This window comes from Chiloscyllium plagiosum, chromosome 26 (genome assembly GCF_004010195.1).
Source record: "Chiloscyllium plagiosum isolate BGI_BamShark_2017 chromosome 26, ASM401019v2, whole genome shotgun sequence".
Lineage (NCBI taxonomy): Eukaryota > Metazoa > Chordata > Chondrichthyes > Orectolobiformes > Hemiscylliidae > Chiloscyllium > Chiloscyllium plagiosum.
The window spans coordinates 50,197,320-50,218,235 of record NC_057735.1 but is presented as its reverse complement, the minus strand read 5'-3'; the positions used below and the strand labels follow the sequence as shown (position 1 = coordinate 50,218,235).

At 42.3% G+C, this 20,916-nt stretch overlaps 1 protein-coding gene across 2 annotated transcripts in view; it reads right to left on the bottom strand.

Moving 5' to 3' along the window:
- Positions 1-1,389: 1,389 nt before the first annotated feature.
- Positions 1,390-20,916, bottom strand: part of ipo9 (importin 9) — a 71,433-nt gene continuing 51,906 nt past the window's right edge. For both annotated transcript variants that reach the window (XM_043717095.1, XM_043717094.1), the window contains 5 exons: positions 20,117-20,250; positions 9,009-9,131; positions 3,462-3,575; positions 2,782-2,858; positions 1,390-2,119 (listed from right to left, as the gene is read on the bottom strand). In XM_043717095.1, coding sequence (XP_043573030.1) covers positions 2,009-2,119; positions 2,782-2,858; positions 3,462-3,575; positions 9,009-9,131; positions 20,117-20,250 — 559 coding nt within the window. In that variant the 3' untranslated portion in view covers positions 1,390-2,008. The remainder of the gene's footprint in view (positions 2,120-2,781; positions 2,859-3,461; positions 3,576-9,008; positions 9,132-20,116; positions 20,251-20,916) is intronic.

The following is a 20,916-nucleotide window of genomic DNA, read 5'->3' as shown; positions in this document are numbered from 1 at the left end:
CAATGAGGAAAGGAAAGGCAGTGCAAACAAAGAATGACCAATTACCATGAATGGGATCACAGCCTGAGCTCATTACAGCAACAGCTAGCAAGATGATTTCAAATCTCAAATGGCTACAATGGCACTGGTGACACTTTTTACTTTGCACAGCAGTTATTCTGGTCATTTCAAATAACAGAACACCAGCCAGGTGACAAAACTGAATAGAAGAGAAATGGGTGAATAGAATTAATGTTTGATTTGTTTTAAATTAAAATGGTTTAATATCATATTAAAAGGAGTCATTCTTATTTTCTAAGCAACTCCATCACTACAACATCAGTGGGAGAGGTTTTTCCAAATGACGTGCCATTAGGAAGCTTCAGCTCCGTGAAATGAAGGCAATCTGATGTCTCAGAGTTGTCCAGAGAGCAATTACAGACAGTCTAATCACATTTGTGCAAAATGTCTCCAACATTTTTCACGAGGTGAAATGTCAAAATGCATGGAGTGAATTTCAACATTATTTAGTCAGTGATTGCAAGAAAACAGTCTTCAGGGATCACAAAGTGAACATTTCTTCAGAGACTAGTTCAACAGCTGAAACATTGTGTTTTTGTCTCATTAGTTGCAAATTTACCTGTTGAATAAATTTATCATGGACTGAGATCACATCTGTCTGAACACAGTCCTGTTTAGTCAGGAGCTAGGTGGTGGATCTTCACATCATACACAAGTGATTACATCATACGTGAAAAACTCCAACAGATCCCCAAACATACACTGAAGAACTCTTAGATCTCCCACATAAAGTTACACTAAAAACCAGACCCCTGTATACAAAGCATCCTTTTTTCCCCATAATCCTCACTCTTCCATCTGTCCCCTGCTCAGCCTTTGACCTCCATCTCTCTACATACTCAAACTACCCTGTCCACAGGTCTTTTACTATTCACTGAGCTCTGTCCCCATACCCCCACCAGTCTCTCTTCCGCCGTCCCCCTCCAGTCTCTCCTTCGTCGTTCCCCTCACCCCCTCCAGTCGCTTGTCTTCAGTACTTTCCCCACCTCAGCCTTTGTTCTCCTTATCCATCTTCACTCTCTCTCTCACTGCAGTTACTAAAACAGCCTCCACACATTATGGATAGAATGATGTATTTTCAATAGTATGTTCAGCTCCCAGTAAGATAAACAGTTTGTTTTAAATGAGAAGTTCAATCCATCTAGTTCATCAGATGGTTTACTGAGGTCTAAAGTTCCTTGGTCCTCTGAGAAAAGTGTTGCATGTCAATTTTGCTCCTAACATTGGAGAAAGAACGTGTGTAAGAAACATTGCAAAACAGTTTCTAGGAATTCTGAGCCCCAAACCTACTATGCAGTGTTCCTGCATTAACATGATCACAAGATCTGATCGTTTCACTGTAGTTTATTTTGTTTCTCTTTCTTGAATGGAAACAGTGTCCCAGTTGGAGACAAATGTCCCAGACATAGCAAAGCTTATCCTATAGAGCTTAACCAGGTTGTCACCTCCTCAGAATCTGGCTCTTAATATTTATTCTTCCAGTGAGGGAGCGACTTTCAGTAGGAACTGTTCAGACCAAATTACCAGAACAATTGCAAAACAAAATGTTTCACAAATCTTCCATCTTCATTCATTTAAGTGCATCATGTAACTTAATGACTGTGTTCTGTAGCAAAAATAGAGTTTAACCAAAGCTGCTCCTTTGCAGATTCCAAAATGTCAATTCTGCCTCTTGAGGGAATATGCTTCACTCCAGGCTTCCTCCAGGTCCTAACAGCACCAGCTGCAGAAACTTCAAGATGTTTACTTCCTATAATGAAACCGTGAATCCTCAGGTCAGGCCTCTGCAGCAATTCTGTTGGAGCCACGATGAAAAGGGGTGACAATGAAATCTTTCCCTATAAAATGAGCTGCTGGCACAGAGGGAACAGTATTAACAATAACTGACCTCAAGTGTCAATTAATGACTTAGTAAATGTGGAGGAACCCAGGTCTCTTCCAGGTGATTTTAAATACCTATCGAGCGTAAAACTCTCTTCTCTTTCTCATTGAGGTGATTAGAAAATGGTGTGTAGCAGGGCTGCTGGGCAAACTGACGGAGGTAATCTGTTAGATATGCCTGCAATTAAAACATAGGATCAGTATTCAATACATTTCACAATGAGTATAATTCATTCCATTTTACAACGTGCTCTCCACAATGTGTCATTTTTAGTTATTTTGCGGAAATTTACTTAACAGGCACAATGGGATTCTGTGTTGGAAATATTTCCCAGACAGGTAGTGAAACACTAGGACTCATTAATAGAATGAGTGTTCTGGGAGCTGAACATACTATTGAAATACATCATTCTATCCTTAATGTGTGGAGGCTGTTTTAGCTGTGGTGCATGATCTCATCTAGCATACGTTTAGGATCTTTTTCTTAATGTGACTTCAGGTTTTAGCCTAATGTATAATTCCTGACATAGTCCTCTGCCCTTACAGAATAATAATTGCCATTAAACATGGCCTTCACTGCCTCTTTGCAAACCCTCTTCTCTCTCATGTCTTGTTGTGCTGACACAGTTTACCCAACAATGATGCTGATAGCTTCGCTTCTCAATCCCATATTAGCATCTTTCTAATGCTGATCAGAAATTTAATCATAATTCATTTTTCTAACAGAATCCCTACACTGCAGTTAGAGGCCATTCAGCCCATCGAGTCCACTGACCCTCCAAAAGCACCCTACCCAGAACCAACCTCCTTCATTTAATGATAATGATAACTCCTATATACCTGTAAATCAACTTGATATAATGGATCCTTCAGAGTGTCTGGATCATCTTCAACATCCTCGTCGTAATAATCATCATCTGTTTAGAAACAGACACCATTATTACCCATAACCTTAATTAGCTTCAAATCGGTGCAAAACAGCACATCAAAAAACTTTAGAAATCAGTTGTCATTATTCAACCATTCAAGAAAGTCTAATTTAGGAGATTGAAACCTGCTGGGGTGACTGATCTTTTTAAGCTGATCAATAAGCAACTTGAAGATCCCACCCTTTCACTGTCAACTGAGATATTTGCATTTTGCAATTAGAGGCCTCTGAAAATTAGAATAAAATATTGCTGATGATGTACCTATCACCTCCCATCTTGCTCATTTGCCATTTATTAATTTGCAGGGCCTGACTGTGTATGCGCAAGTCACTGAAACACCGCATTAATGGGAACCTGTGAATGAAGAATGATTAGTAAGAATGTACACATTATCCCAGTTTTAAATTCTCAACTCTGCTTACAATTGAGCTTTATTTCTCTTCATGGTTTTAAAATCTTGTGTGCTTGAACTATATGCTTCAGATCTAGAGGTCAGTGATACAGAGTCTTGTGTTGTATACTTTTCAAAATCAATGCTTGCGCAAATTTTATCTAAATCAATTCCAGACATATATTTATAAAGCATCTTACCATATCGAACACCTGCTCCTGGATTGAGTAGATCTGATAACAGCTGTCCTGCTAAACCCTCATCATCCTCTTCATCATCATCATCCTGGTCCTCCCACATGTCATTGACTTCATCTGAACAAATGAGACACAGAAACATCAGCTTAACAAAGTTGTGCATTTCAGAGTAAACAATGTCAAAAACCATGGAAAAAACAGGAAAATATGCTTCACTACTAATACTTTTTTTGAAATTTCCCAGATTTTTGTATGCAACTTTTGTAATTAATGCTGACAAATGTAAAACTTTCTATTTTGACACCCAGTATAAGAAAAAGAACATTCTTATTAGCTGTGACACAGTTTGAAGTTGAGTACAGCTCCTTCCGCAGTCTTAACTTCAGAAATTGCTTTTCTGCAGCATACTGTTGTCTCTCTCAGCACTGTCTGGATTCCTCTCTCAAAGATTGATGTCTAGGGTTAGAATCCATGGATCATGTGACTGTATTAACATTGCTCAATCGCAGCTTGAACTTTAAGTCAGAAGGCTGGGCTGAGGTAAAACGCTAGAACTGACCCCACTCACAGTTCTTTTTTATTTCCTAAGCAACTCCAAGACATCTTTGTACTGCTTGGATTCATTAGGATCATTGGCTTGCTGGATATGTACACAGACACGGTGGGTCTTGCTGGATAAAGTTTTGTGCTATTGCACTTATTTCAACATAGTTTCTATTGAACAAAGCAAAAAGTGACGCATTAATTCTTCCGCATCCCTCTCGAGTATGAGGATAGCTGTTGGTTCTGTGACAGCAAGATAAATCATCACCATATGACAAAAGACACACAATATTTCTGGAAAAGCATTGCTGTGCTTTGGTCAGCCTGGTCCTCCAAGTTGTAAAATTGATGTCCTGCTCACTGGAGCCCAGCAGCGAAATGTGCCCACAGTTCTGATAATCTAAATTTCTAATTAACTCTCCGGGGCTAGCTGTTCAGGAGAAATCATTTTGACATCACATCGGAAAGCATCTATGCACTATTTACAGAACTCCAAAATGACCAGACAGGCAGCAAGTAAAACAGGATTACAATGGTTAACCTGAGAGAGACTGGGATCAAACTTTTACGACAGATTCCATCCATTCAATCTTCAACAAAACCTCATGCTTCACCAACTTCACACCAATATTAATGGCAACAGTGCAGAAAAACATTACATATTTACTGTAAAACAGTGAACACCAAAATAGTAAATATGAAACAAAAACAGAAACTGCTGGGAAGATTCAGCAGGCCTGGCAGCATCTATGAACAAAAATCATAATTAATGTTTTGGATTCAGCGACCCTTCCTCAGAACTGGTGGTGGCTAGGAAAAAGTTACTTTTTATGCAGAAGATAGGGTGTCGGGAGGCAGTAAAGATCAAATAACTGGTGGAGATACAGCCCAAAGAGAGAGCTGTTGGACAGAAAAAGGATTGGATGACAAATCAGCCTGGAAGAATGAATAGCGATTAGTGGACAATTAGCTAATGATAGATGGCGTGTAACAGTAGATCATGTGATAACACCACCTGGAGTTCTTAGAAAAGGTCACTCAGCCTGAAATGTTAACTCTGATTTCTCTCCACAGATGTTGCCAGACCTGCTGAACTTTTCCAGCAACTTCTGTTTTGTTTCTGATCTACAGCACCTGCAGTTCTTTCAGCTTTCATGTGATAACAAGGCCTGGTGTGTGGGGGTTGGCATAAGGACCTGGGAGAACTGGATTTCTTTCTCAAACAAACTTAAAAAAAATGATACCATTACTTTTCAAATGCATTGCAATAGCTGTAATATGAACTTGAACACAACTGAATTTGAGGCACTGTTGCAGATGGTTATTGGGAGGCAGGATATCTGGACCCATTTCACTGACAAATTGCAGTACTTAGTAAGAATCAGCTGTGACTCCTACTCTTGGCACAGTGAATAATTTGGTTTACCTGGGGATCTGGTGAACAGTTTTTTAAAAAAAAATGCACAGAAGCATGTCTCCAAAGAGAATATCCGCCAGTGCATCCAAGATATAAACTCTGACCTGCAATAAGTGAAGCTGATGGTCACTTCCCCACAAGCCAAACATTTTATACTTTTTATGCATTTGGGGGGGGGGGGGTATGGGCATTAATGGCAAAGCCAGCATTGTGTCCTCTACAGGGTGGTGCTACTGAAATATACCAGTGCACTGCGGTGCTACTTCAGTTAATAATCAATTACATTCTGTGGGTATGGAGTCACATCTAGGCCAAACTGGATGAAAGCAGCAAATTTCCTTCTCAAAAGCACATTAATGAACTAGATGGGTTTTACAACATGACAATTTCATGATCATCATCACTGAGCCTCTATTATAGATTTATTAAGTTACCTAAATTTAAATGCCCCCAAAAGTGTTTGGATTATTCATCAGGGTGGCTGGATTACTAGCCTAACATCAGCACTGTACCCATCTGAGGGCAGCTTCTTCTCCTGAAGGTGGATGGTGATTTCGCTGAGCCTGCGTTATTTTACATTTAAAACAATAAAACTATGTGGCACATGTACGGGACCCTTCCCTATCTGAATGTCGGTGTGGATTGCTGTTTCTTCTAGCTAGATCCTACCTCCTATCCTTTCTCAACCTAGCCCCACACTTAAAGAAAAAGCAAGTGAGGTATCTATATTTATGCAGAACGTTATTGCAAGAGTCTGCCACATCCCCTAATACTTCACATGCAATTATTTTCAAGTAGGCTTATAGTTATGTAAATGTGGCAACCATTTTTCACATCATAAGACACTCAGAGTAAGAGTAAGGTGGATGAGCAGGCAAATCAGTTTCTTTTAGAGAGAAAGATGAGCAGCTCAAGTGTTTTGCAAGAGGTACCACAGGGCTGTTAACATCTGTCTGAACAGACTGCAGCTGTTTTAGTTTAAAATCTCACTAAAAGACATAATCTCCAAGACTTTGCATTCCATTGGAATGTGGCTCAAATGCCCTCTAAGCCTTGAAATTCAATTCCTATTTGTTTCCATTTCACTTGTGCTGTGCCCTGTTGACAGATTATCTTCACAAGCTCTTAATGCGGACAAGGGCGAGCCAAAATAAGGTATCTGACCTATTCCCTCCAAACTGTACTGTTCAGGACTGAGGCACATATTGAACTTTAGCACCACCCAATTGTATCAAAACTACCTGACAGAACTGCCGGCAATTACAAGTGATATTACACTTCATGTTCCATTATGAAGATAGATTGGAGAAGTTGGGACTATTTTCTTTGGAGAAGGGAAGGCAGAGGGGAAATTTATTCATGATGTTCAAAATCACAAGAGATCTGTACTCAGTAGATAGGGCAAAAAATATGGCAACACAAGGACAATGGTTCTTAAGCCTTTGGCTCAGAAGTTCCAATCAGAGTCAAAGATCGATGGGGTGGATGGATATTAGGAAAGCCATTATGTTCAAGGCTATGGGTCTAGTGCGGGAAAGTGGGGCTAGTGTAGTTTGTGCGTAGAGCTGCGGTACAGACTTGATAAGCCAAAAGGAGTGCGGGACCGCGAGAGTGCCAGATAGGTCATGAAGGAGTGAGGGACCGCGAGAGTGCCAGGTAGGTCATGAAGGAGTGAGGGACCGCGAGAGTGCCAGGTGAGTCATGAAGGAGTGAGGGACCGCGAGAGTGCCAGGTGGGTCATGAAGGAGTGAGGGACCGCGAGAGTGCCAGGTGGGTCATAAAGGAGTGAGGGACCGCGAGAGTGCCAGGTGGGTCAAAGTCATAGAACATAAAAAAGGCCCTTGAGCTCAGAATCTACACCGTCCAATTTACATTAACCACATGGCCCATTATCTTGAACTTTATGACATTTCAAGTGCTCATTCACCTACTTTTTAAAGGGTGTGTGTTTTCTCACATCTACTACTCTCGCACGCAGTGCATTTCAGACCTCCACCCCCCTCTAGGTGAAAAGATTTTTCTCAAATTAAACCTCTCCAAACCTCCTGCCCTTTACTTATTAAAAAAATGCCCCCTTGTTATTGAGTCTTCTCCAGAAGGGAACAGCTGCTCCCTAGCTACTCTGTCTAAGCTCCTCAATCTTATACATCTCAATCAGGTACCCCTCAGCCTTCTCTGCTCCAAATAAAACAAGGTTGAGTGTGGGGTTTTGGAAAAGCACAGCAGGTCAGCTAGCATCTGAGAAGCAGGAGAATTGAATTTCAGGCATAAGCCCTTCATCAAGCGTCCTGAAGGGCTTCTGCCCGAAATGTCGATTCTCCTGCTCCTCAGATGATGCCTGACCAGCTGTAGTTTTCCAGCACCACACTCAACTCTGATCTCCGGCACCCGCAGTCCTCACTTTCTCAGCCACATTTCATAGCTAAAGCACTCCATCACAGGTCACATGCTGGTGAATCTCTGCATCACCTGTACAATCACCTCCCTCTCACTGTGCATTGACCAGAACTGCACATAGTATTCTAGCTGTGGCCCAAAGTTTTGTACAACTCCAACATGACCTCCTTGCTCATAAAGTCTTTGTCAAGACTGATAATGACAAATGATCTGTATGCCTTAATTACAATTCACCTGTCCTGCTCCTTCGGGGTTCAACGGACAAACACCCAAAGATTCCCTTGAGATTCCTTTTGACTTGCCATTGAGTACTCCCTTGTCTTGTTCCTTCTTCCAAACTGCATCACCTCACACTTTTCAGAGTTAAAATCCATCTGTGATTGATGTGCTCATAAGGTGAGGGAGCTGTTGGGATACTAGATAGGTGGATTAGTGTGGATGGCAGATCAGGCAGGATTCAAAATAAAGGTTTGGAGTCAAATGTCAGTCAGTCATCATTAACTAGTGTGTTCACCATGGTGATATCTCTACCTATCAGAGTCTCATCATTAAATAATCAGCACTCTCCTCTCATAAGTTATTTTTTCTATTTACTCTGGTACTCTTGCGAATAATCCTGAGCAATACAAGGCAAAAAGCTTCAATAAAAGGTTTTTTTTAAAGCAATGCTCAACCTTTGCACTACCAATCAGCTTTGAAGAACACAGGTGATTCTGTTAAGAAATGGCACAAGTCTTGGTGCAACAACTATTCTGAAATCTATGGTGTGACTCCAGGCACCTGTGCAAAGACTCTCCTGATACAATGGCTAGTGCTATTGAATAGATTGTATAAGTAGAAGGGACAACACCACCATCTAATGGATTTATGGCAATATGACAGAAAATCACAAACTCCACTTTGAATTGATTCAGATAGCTCCCGAAACACTGAGCAGGGGAAAATTTAATCGCCCTCCAGTTACAAACTGAAAGAAGCTAATGGAGTTAGAATTTGAAGTGCGTTTTTAAGCTCAGTACTTTGTAAAACAGAGTCTGCAGATAAGCAGATAGCTACAAAGAAAAACAATTCAGTTATTGATCAACAATAAAGGACAATATGTCTGCAGTAATTGGAATCAGCTCAGACAACTTAACTGTCTATGAGGTAAGGAAGGAGAGCGCGAACAAGCATTCACACTGATGTAATGGTACCTTGATGCCAATCTGCTGCTGTGGATTGCCGCGAGATGTTTGCCTCCATGACACTGGATAGCTCACCAATCAACAGCTTGAAGAGTTTTACAAGAAGGGGAATGTTGGTCCAACGTTCTGGATCTGCTCAAAGCAAATATCATGAAGCCTAGATTAATAATTTCAGACTAAGAAGGTTTATAAACACAAATTAGGATTGCAGGGGTAATTTTTCACATATTAAAGCTCTCTATTTAATTACTTGCATCTTTAAACAGGATATGGAGGTGCCAGTGTTGGACTGTGGGGGACAGAAGTCACGCGACGCCAGGCTATAGTCCAACAGGTTTATTTGAAATCACAAGCTTTCGGGGCACTGCTTCTTTATCAGATGAAGTACCATTAGACTTCATCCGATGAAGGAGCACCACTCCAAAATCATGTGACTTCTGACCTTTAAACAGAGTCAAGTTTAAAACTGACTACACATTATTTCTTCACAGAAAATGTCAAAGCCCAGAAACGAGGAAATTTACCACGAGAGTACAACCCAAAACAATCTCATCATTTGCCACAAATTAAATGTTCACTTTCACTTGTCAATCCACCATCAACAGATCACAGAAGCATATTCACCCCATTGCATCAACTATCTCCCACTGCCTTCTCTTCCCACAGAGGCTGATATTTTCTTTTTCATGAGTTTATTTAATTCTCTTTTGACTGTTATTTTGTTTCCTTATGTTTCTGCTGATTACAGAGTAATAATGACCAAGTTATAAATATAACAGATAAATATATGTAAGAATGAAGAGCAGGAACAGACAATATAACCCTCCAGCTTGCTTCGTCGTTTAATACAATGATGGCTGATCTCATCTTGGCTTCAACTCCACTTTCCGGTCCACTTTCCATAATCGTTCACTCCATAATCGTGCTAATTTAAAAGAAATGAATACCTCCAACTCAAATTTACTCAATGTCCCAGCATCCACCGCACACTGGGGTAGTCAATTCCACAGATTTACAACCTTTTGATTAATTTCTCCTTATCGGTTTTAAATCTGCCAGCCCTTGAGGTGGACAGGCAGGAAGCTGGAAGGAAACAGCAAGCCAGGGAGCATAAGGAGATAGAGAAGTCAACATTTCGGATGTAATCCTTGTTCAGGACGAGGGGTGGGTGTAAGGGGAGCTACAAATAAAGGGGTGATGAGGTAAGGATAGGTGAACACAGGTAGACCTGACAGGTCGATGGGAGGAACGAATTCGATTGGGAGCTGGAAGGGTCAGTCAGAAGAAAGAAAGGGAAGGAGGGGACTGGAAAGGGAGGTCTTGATTTGACCTCCCAGTCACCACCCATTTTAATTCCTCTTCCCACTCCCTTTCTGACACGACTATCCTCTGCCTCCTCCATTGCCACAGATTCAGACTGCAAATTGGAGGAACACCTCATCTTCCACCTGGGCAGCCTACAGTCTGGAGGACTCAACACTGAATTCTCCCACTTCAAATAACCTCCCATCCCAGCCTCTCCCCCTTCCTCGAACTGACCCTTCCTTCCAGCTACCAAACAGATTAATTCCTCCCACAACCAGCCACAACTCTACCTGTATTGACCTACCCCTACCTCATCAACCCGCCCGTCTCTCCGCCTGAAACCTTCCCCCACCCCAATCCTGAAGAAGGGTTACACTCAAAATGTTGACTTCACCTCTTGGATGCTGTTTGTGTTCTTCCAGCCTTCTGCCTGTCTACCTTGGATTCCAGCATCAAAAGTATTTTGTCTCTAACTAAGCCCTTATCCTAAAACTATCACATCAGATTGCCCCATATGAAGGCATATCCCTTCTATGTCTACTTTGTCAATCCCCTTTAGCGCCTTAGACAGTACAATTACAGTGGAAACTCGATTATCCGAATGTGATGGGTGGGCACTATTTTGTTTGGATAATCGATTAAATGCCTTTCCTCTGGGGCTCGGAGTTTTTAAAGTCTGTTCCCTATTCAGGAGACTGCAGCAGCACACGGCGCACAGGAACCCGCCCCCCTCTTGCTGCATCCGCCCCGTCCAACACCGCCCCCACTCCCCAGCACAAAGCACGTGAGCCCCCGCCACCACCCCCCCCGCCTGCCAAACCTGGTCCAACCCTCCCCTCCCCCACCCCCTCAAACCCTGTTCAATTACTGTAAACAAAAGATGCGATCACTGCTGGAAACACATCTTTGACATAATATTTCTATCGGAACTTCGAGATCTCCTTCGCAATAATCCAATTTTGGGATAATTGGTATTCGGATAATCGAGTTTCCTCTGTATATAGAATTCTTACAGCGTGAAAAGACACTATTTGGCTCGTATGTCCTCTCATTCTTCTAAACTCCAGAAAGTATAATCAAAAAGCGTGGGGCTGGAAAAGCACAGCACCAAACAGCAGGGGTATCAATGTTTCAGACACAAGTCCTGCATTAGGAATGGAGGGGGGGGGGGGGGGGGGAGAAGAGGAGTGGCTTAGAGGGCAGCTTGGAAAGCAATAGGCACATGCAAGTGGATGGTGATAGGTCAGAGCAGAGGGTGGAGCAGATGGGTGGTAAGGAAAATGGACTGGTGGGACAGTTCAAGATGGTGGTGTCAAGTTGGAGGGTTGGATCTGATATGAGGCAGAGGGAGGGGTGATGAGGAAACTGGTGAAATCGATGTTGATGTCACGTGGTTGGAGAGTCCAAAAATGGAAGATGTGGTATTCTTCCTCCAGCGTCAGGGGGCTAGGATTTAGCGTTGGAGGCAGCCCAGGCATCGCATGACCTGGCGGATCTCCAGTGCATCTCCTCCACTTCCTGCATGTCCACCCTTGAACCCCAACCCTCCAACGCAACAAGGATAGAACCCCTCTGATCCTCACCTTCCACCCCACCAATCTCTCGATATAACATATCATCCTCCGCCATTTCAACGACCTACAGTCAGATCCCACCACCACAGATATATTTCCATCCCCACCCCTATCAACATTCCAGAGACCATTCCCTCTGTAAATCCCTCGTTAGGTCCCTGCCCCCCCCTCCACCAACCCACCCTCCACTCCCAGCATTTTCCTTTGCCACTGCAAGAGGTGTAAAACCTGCATCCACACCTCCTCCTCACCTCCAACCAAGGCTCCAAAGGATCCTTCCACATCCAGCAGAATTTCCTGCACATCCAAACACCTCATCTACTGTGTCCATTGCTCTCGATGTAGTGTCCTTTACATTGGGAGATAGGACACCAACTCATTGAACGTTTCAGAGACCATCTCCGGGACACACGCACCAAACAACCCCACCGCCCTGTGGCTGACCACTTTAACTCTCCCTCCCACTCCGCCAAGGACATGCAAGTCCTGGGTCTCCTCCACCGCAAATCCTAGCCATCCAATGCTGGAGGGAGAACACCTCATCCTCCGCCTTGGAACCCTCCAACCACACAATATCAACGTTGATTTCACCAGTTTCCTCATCTCCTCTCCATCTCATCCCAGATCCAACCCTCCAACTTGGCACCGCTCTCTTGAACTGTCCCACTTGTCAGTCTTCCTGCCTACCTACCCACTCCAACATATCACCATCACCCCCAACTACATCTACCTATTGCCTTCCAAGCTACCTTTCCCCAGCCCCACACCCCCTCCTATATATGTCTCAGCCCCCTTACCCCGTCCCCCAACATTGCTGATGAATGACTTATGCCCAAACATCAATTCTCCTGTTCCTTGGATGCCATGCTTTTCCAGCACCACACTTTTCAACTCATCTCCAGCATCTGCTGTCCTCACTTTTTCGAGAAAGTACAGGTCTAAACTGCTCACTGTCTCCCAGAGAGAGATCTCTCATTGCTGAAATAAACGTAGTGAACCTCTTCTGAACTACCAATGCAACCACATCCCTCTTCAAGTAAGGGGACCAAAATTTTATGTAATACTTTAGGTGCAGTCTCTGATGCTTTGCAAAGTTGCAGTAACACATCCTAACTTGTAGACTCTATTTCTTTAGCAATAAATGGCAGAATTCCATTTGCCTTCCTTACTACCTGCTATACCTGTATACAGAACAAGATGAATTATCCGAATTTTGGATTATCCGAACAAGATCTCAAGGTCCCCTTAAAATTGTATTAAATTTAAATAAAAGCATGGCCTGGGCTGTCGGCGGGAGCAAGAACAGGGTCATCACAGGAACCCTAATCAGTTATCTGGACAAAATACTCCCTGCCCATCTCGTTCCGAGGTTGTTCTGTACTAGTTTTCTGTGATTTATGCATGACAACACCTGGATTCTACATCGAAACACTGAAATTTATCTACATTTAGATAATACGTTGTGTATTTTACCTCCAACCAAAACTGAAAACCTCAATTACCAATTTAAACTTTATCCTCCATTCACCTCACCTTTTCATATCCATTTGTAAATTTCTTATTTCTTCACTGCAACTTACTTTCCACCTACTTTAGTAGCATCTGTAAATGTGGCTACTTTCTAGCCCTGCATCCAAGTCATTAATATAGTTTGTAATAGAGAAAGTGAGGGCTGCAGATGCTGGAGATCAGAGCTGAAAATGTGTTGCTGGAAAAGCGCAGGTCAGGCATCATCCAAGGAACAGGAGAATCGACGTTTCGGGCATAAGCCCTTTCTTCATTCCTGAAGAAGGGCTTATGCCCAAAATGTCGATTCTCCTGTTCCTTGGATGCTGCCTGACCTGCTGCGCTTTTCCAGCAACACATTTTCAGCTATAGTTTGTAATAGTTGAGGTCTGAGGACCAAATCGAGTGGTATCCCACTAGTTACATCTTGCCAACTAGAAAAACACAGTCATTTATGCTGATACTCTGCTTTCTATTAGTTACCAATTTTCTATCCAAGTGAATAAATTACCCTTAACCCAGTACGATCTTACCTTTTGGGTGGCACCTTATGAAATTCCTTCTGGAAATCCAGAAGTACTACATCTACAGGATCCCCATTATCCATCTTGCCTGTTACATCATTGAAGAACTCTAGCAGGGATAATGGAGTGAACTTGTGGCTGGAGTCTGAAGAGGTAGGGGAGGCCCTAAATGAGTTTTTTGCTTCAGTATTCACAAAAGAGAGGGACCTTGTTGATAGTGAGAACACAGTGGATCAGGTTAATAGGCTTGAACAGACTGATATTAAGGAAGTGGCTGCGCTGGAAATTCTGGGAAGCATCAAGATAGCTAAGTCCCCAGCGCTGGACCAGATATATCCAAGGTTACTACAGGAAGCGAGGAATGAGACTGCTGCATGTCTGGCGATGATTGTTGCATCCTCACTCTCCACGGGAGTAGAACTGAATGATTGGAGGGGGGCAAGCATTGTTTCTCTGTTCAAGAAAGGTAATATGTAAATCCTTGGAAATTAAAGACAAGTCAGTCTTACATCTGTGGTAAGCAAGGTACTGGAAAGGATTTGGAGAGATAAAATTTATGACTATTTGAAAAAACATAGTTTGATTAAAGATAGTCAGCATGGCTTTGTGAGGGACAGGTCATGCCTCACAAGCCTTATAGAGTTCTTTAAGGATGTGACGAGACAATTTGACAAAGGTCAAGTAGTGGATGTGGTGTACACGGATTTCAGTAAGGTATTTGATAAAGTTCTCCACAGTAGGCTCATTCAGGAAGTTAGAAGGTATGGGATTCAGGGAAATTTGGCTGGTCAAAAGACAACAGCAAGTGGTAGTGGATGGAAAGTATTCTGCCTGGAGGTCGGTGACCAGTAGTGTATTACAGGGATCTGTTCTTGGGCCTCTGCTCTCTGTAGTCTTTATAAATGACTTGGATGAAGTAGAAAGGTGGGTTAATAAGTGTGCCGATGACACAAAGGTTGGTGGTGTTTGTAGATAGTGTCGAGGGCTGTTGCAGGCTACAAGACATTGACAGGATGCAGAGCTGGGCTGAGAAGTGGCAGATGGAGTTCAATCTGGATAAATGTGAAGTAATTCATTCTGGGAGATCAAATTTGAATGCTGAATACAGGTTAAAGATAGGATTCTTGGCAGCGTGGAGCAACAGAGAGATCTTGGAGTACATGTACATAGATCCCTCAAAGTTACCGCACAAGTTGATAGGATTGCTAAGGCGGCATATGGTGTTTTGTCTTTCATTGTCGGGGGATTGAGTTTAAGAGCAGTGAGGTTTTACTGCAGCATTATAAAACCGTGGTTAGACCACATTTGGAATATTGTGTCCAATTCTGGTTGCCTCATTATAGGAAGGATGTAGATGCTTTCCAGAGGGTGCAGAGGAGATTTACCAGGATACTGTTTGGATTGGAGGGTTTGTCTTATGAAGAGAGGTTACTTGATAGATACATGATAATGAGAGGCACAGATAGATAGCCAAATTTTCCCCAGCGCAGAAATGGCTGCCTCGTGGGGTCATAATTTTAAGGTGATTGGGGGAAGATATGGGGGAGATGTCAGAGGTAGGTTCTTTACGCCGAGTGGGGAGTGTGTGGAATGCACTGCCAGTGATGGTAGTAGAGTCAGAGGCATTAGGGACTTTAAGAGACTGCTGTACAAGCACATAGATGACAATAAATTGAGGGGTGTGCGAGTTATATTCATTGAATCCCTGCAGTGTGGAAACAGGCCCCTCGGCCCAACAAATCCACACTGACCCTCCGAAGAGCAACCCTCTAGACCCATTCCCTTACCCTTTCACTTGACAGTTACCCATGACTAATGCTTTCCTGAATACTGTGGGCAATTTAGCATGGCCAATTCACCTAACCTGCACATCTTTGGACCGTGGGACGAAGCCGGAGCACCTGGAGGAAACCCAAGCAGACAGGGGGAGAATGTGTAAATTCCAGACAGGCACAACATCGTGGGCCAAAGAGCTGTGCTGTACTGTAATATGCCCTATGTTCTATCTTCCACATTATCTGTTGGAATGGTACTAGTGTACTCTGCTTCAAAACTGAAGCAAAGTCTTGATTTAGTGATTCTGCCATTTGTGCTTTCCACATAACTCTCCAGTCTCATCCTCCAATCAACAAAATGTTCACTTTAGCTACTCACTTCCATTTTATACATAAAAAAACTTCTGCTGTTTTTGTATTTTGCATTAGTTTTCTTTTCACCTTTTAAGGAACAACCAAGGGTTACTAAAATATTTCCCAATTTTCCAGCAGGTTACTTGCCATTGCAATATGGTGTGCCTTACCTTTTGTTTTTAAAATACCTTTAACTTCCCTATTTCGCCATGGATGACATTTATCTGCCCCTACCCCTCCACTCTTTCTATAATCTCTATCCTATTACTGATCAGAGTCAGGCTTGGGCTGCTAAGTGCTAAGTATCATTCATGTTACAAGTGCCACACAATGACCATCTCTCCATTGAATGGCATTACCATTGCTGAATCCCCCACTACCAAAATCTCTGGCCCAGAAACTGAACTGGTGCATAAATTCCATGGCTACCAGAACAGGTCAATCAGCTGGGAAAAAGGAGATGAATATTCACCTCCCAAGTACTGATTTTCAGTTCTTCACCCGTTTTTTTAACTATGCATTCACTCAGTTACAAAGTGAACCAGTTTGATTGTATCACTCTCCGAGGACTGCCTCTTCCTGTCAGATAAACATCCATTAACTGGAGTAAGATTTCCACCCTCCCACATGCCATTGCACTAACTGCAGTTGATCCTTTTATAAATTCATTCACTGAATGTGGGTGTTGCTGGCTGGGCCAGCACTTATTGCCTGTCTCGATTTGCCCCTGAGAAGGCGGTAGTGAGCTGCCTTTTGGAACTGCGACAGTCCACTTGGTGTAGCCATTGCTTGAACAATTGGATCTACAGTTATTCATAAGTGCCTTAAGAGTTTCTAATTGCTCAGGAACTGCAGGAAACTGCTCTCAGGTGACCCATCATTCTGCTTAAAAGTACATTTTGCATATAATTCAATATAAAAAATGTTTCAGTCTAACACCCTTAATTATTTAATTGCACATAGATTTTTATTACATACAAGTTGGGACCCCTTCAGCCTTAGTAGCTTTACTTCACTGCAATTTTATCCCCTTAGATCAATGTAATTGCTAATTATTTATAATTATTTTATGCAACCTGTTTGGACATGTTATGACACTTGCAGGGTAGGTGGGACTTGAACCTGGAATTTCTGGCCTCGAGGTAGGGACACTGATAACTTACATACCTAGTTACTGTTGCCTCTTGGTTTAGCGTATCATTTGGTTCACCCTCTTTTTGTCAACCTGTTTCACAAGCTACTTGGCTCACCCAACTCTTACCCAGCTATGCTCACAGGTCAAAGCCTGTGAACATCTCCTCTAGCTTGATATTCTCTCCATTGAATAGGATAGAGTGGAATGGAGCCAATGTAAACTTTACAGATGAGCCACAAGTAGATCTGTTGTACGATTCCCCTCTTTATGGTTCAATTTAGTGAATAAGTATCAACTTGAAGGTCAAATGTTCTCTTTTTGTACCAGTTAAAAATATTCTGCATTCTCTTCATATGCTCCTTCCTCCATACATATACAAAGACTTTGCAAGTTTATTTGCAGTTTCTACTGTTATGGACCAGACCGAACCCCCTCAAAATATACTATGACAACAGCCTACCTATTTGTTATTTTAAAGTAAGACATTGCATTCCAGATGTAATTTGATTGGTGAAACTACTAATTAAGCAAAATACACTATTTTTACATGAGTTAAAATACAGACATAGAACATAGTACAGTACAGAACAGCCCACGATGTTGTGCCGACCATTGATCCTCATGTAAGGTAAACCTAATGTACGAACCTTCAAATTTCTGTGACCACATGCATGTCCAGCAGTCTATTAAATATCTCCAATGACCTCGCTTCCACAGCTGCTGCTGGCAACGCATTCCATGCTCTCACAACTCTGTGTAAAGAACCCGTCTCTGACATCCCCTCTATATTTTCCTCAAACCAGCTTAAAACTATGACCCCTCGTGTTAGTCATTCCTGCCCTGGGAAATAGTCTCTGGCTATCGACTCTATCTATGCCTCTCATTATCTTATATACCTCAGTTAGGTCCCCTCTCCTCCTCCTCCTTTTCTCCAACGAAAAAAGTCCGAGCTCAGACAACCTCTCTTCATAAGATAAGCCCTCCAGTCCAGGCAGCATCCTGGTAAACCTCCTCTGAACCCTCTCCAAAGCATCCACATCTTTCCTTTAATAGGGCGACCAGAACTGGACACAGTATTCCAAGTGCAGTTTAACCAAAGTTTTATAGAGCTGCAACAAGATCGCACGGCTCTTAAACTCAATCCCCAGTTAATGAAAGCCAAAACACCATCTGCTTTCTTAACAACCCTGTCCACTTGGGTGGCAATTTTAAGGGATCTATGTACCTGCACACCAAGATCCCGCGGTTCCTCCACACTGCCAAGAATCCGGTCTTTAATCCTGTACTCAACTTTCAAGTGCAGCCTTCCAAAATGCATCACTTTGCATTTATCCAGGTTGATGCCACCTCTCAGCCCATCTCTACATTCTGTCAATGTCACCCTGCAACCTATAACATCCTCTATACTGTCAACGACACCTCCAATCTTTGTGTCGTCTGCAAACTTGCTAACCCATCCTTCAATCTCCTCATCCAAGTCATTAATAAAAATTACAAACAGTAGAGGCCCTGTGGAACACCACTCACCACTGACTTCCAGGCAGAATACTTTCCTTCCACTACCACACGCGGTCTTCTGTCAACAGCCAATTCTGTATCCAGACAGCTAAATTTCCCTGTATCCCATCCCTCCTGAATGAGCATATCATGGGGAACCTTATCAAATGCCTTGCTGAAGTCCATATACACCACATCCACTGCTCAACCCTCATCAACTTGTCTAGTAACATCCTCAAAGAACTCAATAAGATTTGTGAGGCATGACCTGCCTTTAATCAAGCCATGCACTTCCAGATGGTCATAAATCCTGTCCCTCAGAATCCTTTCTAACACCTTGCAAACAACAGACGTGAAACTGACTGGTCTGTGATTGCTGGGGATTGCCCTATTTCCTTTCTTGAAGAGAGGAATTACATTTGCCTCCCTCCAGTCCTCAGGTACGACTCTGGTGGAGAGCGAGGATGCAAAGATCTTTGCAAGCGGTGAAGCAATCACATTTCTCGCTTCCCAAAGCAGCCAAGGACAAATGTGATCTGGCCCTGGCAACTTGTCAATCTTAACATTTGTCAAAATTTTCAGCTACCTCAATCTCTATCTGTTCCACCATGCTTACCTGCTCCTCAATGGTTTCATTCACTACAAGGTCCTTTTCTTTAGTAAAGACAGAAGCAAAAAAGTCATTTAGGTCTTTCCCTACCTTCTCAGACTCTATACACAAGTTCCCTATGCTATCCCTGATCAGCCCTACTCTTTCTTTGATCATTCTCTTATGACCTGCCTCACATACGTGTAAAATGCCTTTGGATTCTCCCTAATCCTTCCTGCCAAGCCTTTTTCGTGCCCCTCCTGGCTCTCCTCAGACCATTTTTGAGCTCCTTCCTCGCCTGACAAAACAAAAAGAATTGTCTTAACTTTACCAAAATGCTTAAAAAATAATATATTAACTACTAATTAACTGTTCGAATATAGTAACATCCTATAAACAAACCCGTGGCAACAGCAAATTCAGTAAAATAGATTGTCTCACATGCAATTCAAGCAGCAGGAAGTGAATCTCAGTTTTTAGCTGTAATTAAGAGGGGAATAAGAGCTCTCACATCCAGCTTCAAGAGTTCAGCAACTGCTGAAAGCTAAATCTAAAACTCCTGGTTCGGCGGGAACTTAACTCCACCCATTCAGACTGCTTCTACCGTTCCAACTTTAACAAAAAAAAGCCCCAAGGCCTCTCAAGCTGTTTACTTTATTGGCTTTGAGCAGACCCCTGGCACCTCTGTCTCTATCCTCTTTTATTGAAGAAGGGTTAAATATAGCTCTTATAGCCATAGTACTGTCACACCAGTCTAGTTTTATTAAAATCAATTCACTTTAATGTTGGTCTTGCATTCAGATTGTTTAAAATAAGGGGATCCACTGTTCAAAGCCTGGAATTAAGAAAAATTCTTACTTTTTGCTGCCTTGGAGCGAGTGCGTATTCCCTCATCGGCATTGAATATTTCTTCTCCTTTCACCATGATATCCCGCAGCCTCTTGTCGTCTGTGTTTATGCCATGTTGTAAGAGTTTACACATTGCTACGGTGCTGTAGAGTTAACACAATCTGTTTAGTGACCAGTCCTGAAATACACAATAATAGCCTCTTTATAAAAAGTTATTGAGTCACACATATTATATGGTCTTTTTAATAGACATTTCTCATATTTTGAGGTGAAGGACATACTGGGGGGTGTAACGCTTTTTAATTTTAATTTCACAATATCACTATCAAACTTAACAATAGCACATGCGCGCAAACACCAACGGTTAGATCCCTCTAAGAACGTCAGATTGCCCCTCAAATCACAATGACAACAGCTTTGAAATATCTTGTGCTTTGTTTTTTATTCACTCACAGATGAGGGCGTTGCTATGTGTGACATTAACAGTAACCTCTTCTCTGATGAAAGCTGATTCATTTAGCACCTTGTCCTTTGCCTTCACAAAATCTCACTTGGTGCAGTTAGCAACCCTTTTACTGATTCTATGTTTAAAAAAGATTGAGTTGCTTTCATCTTAAACTAATTCTTACACAGTTCCCATCTTAATATATCTTTTAAATTTTCTCATACTTTTTGTGGTTGGACAAAACTGCTTTGGGTATCCTGCCCTTCAGCTTCATGGGATGTGTCTATCCACCCTTAAACTATATTTACTTTCCAAGCCTTTGGTAATTTCTTTACATTTTTACCCTAATCTTTAATTCCAATCC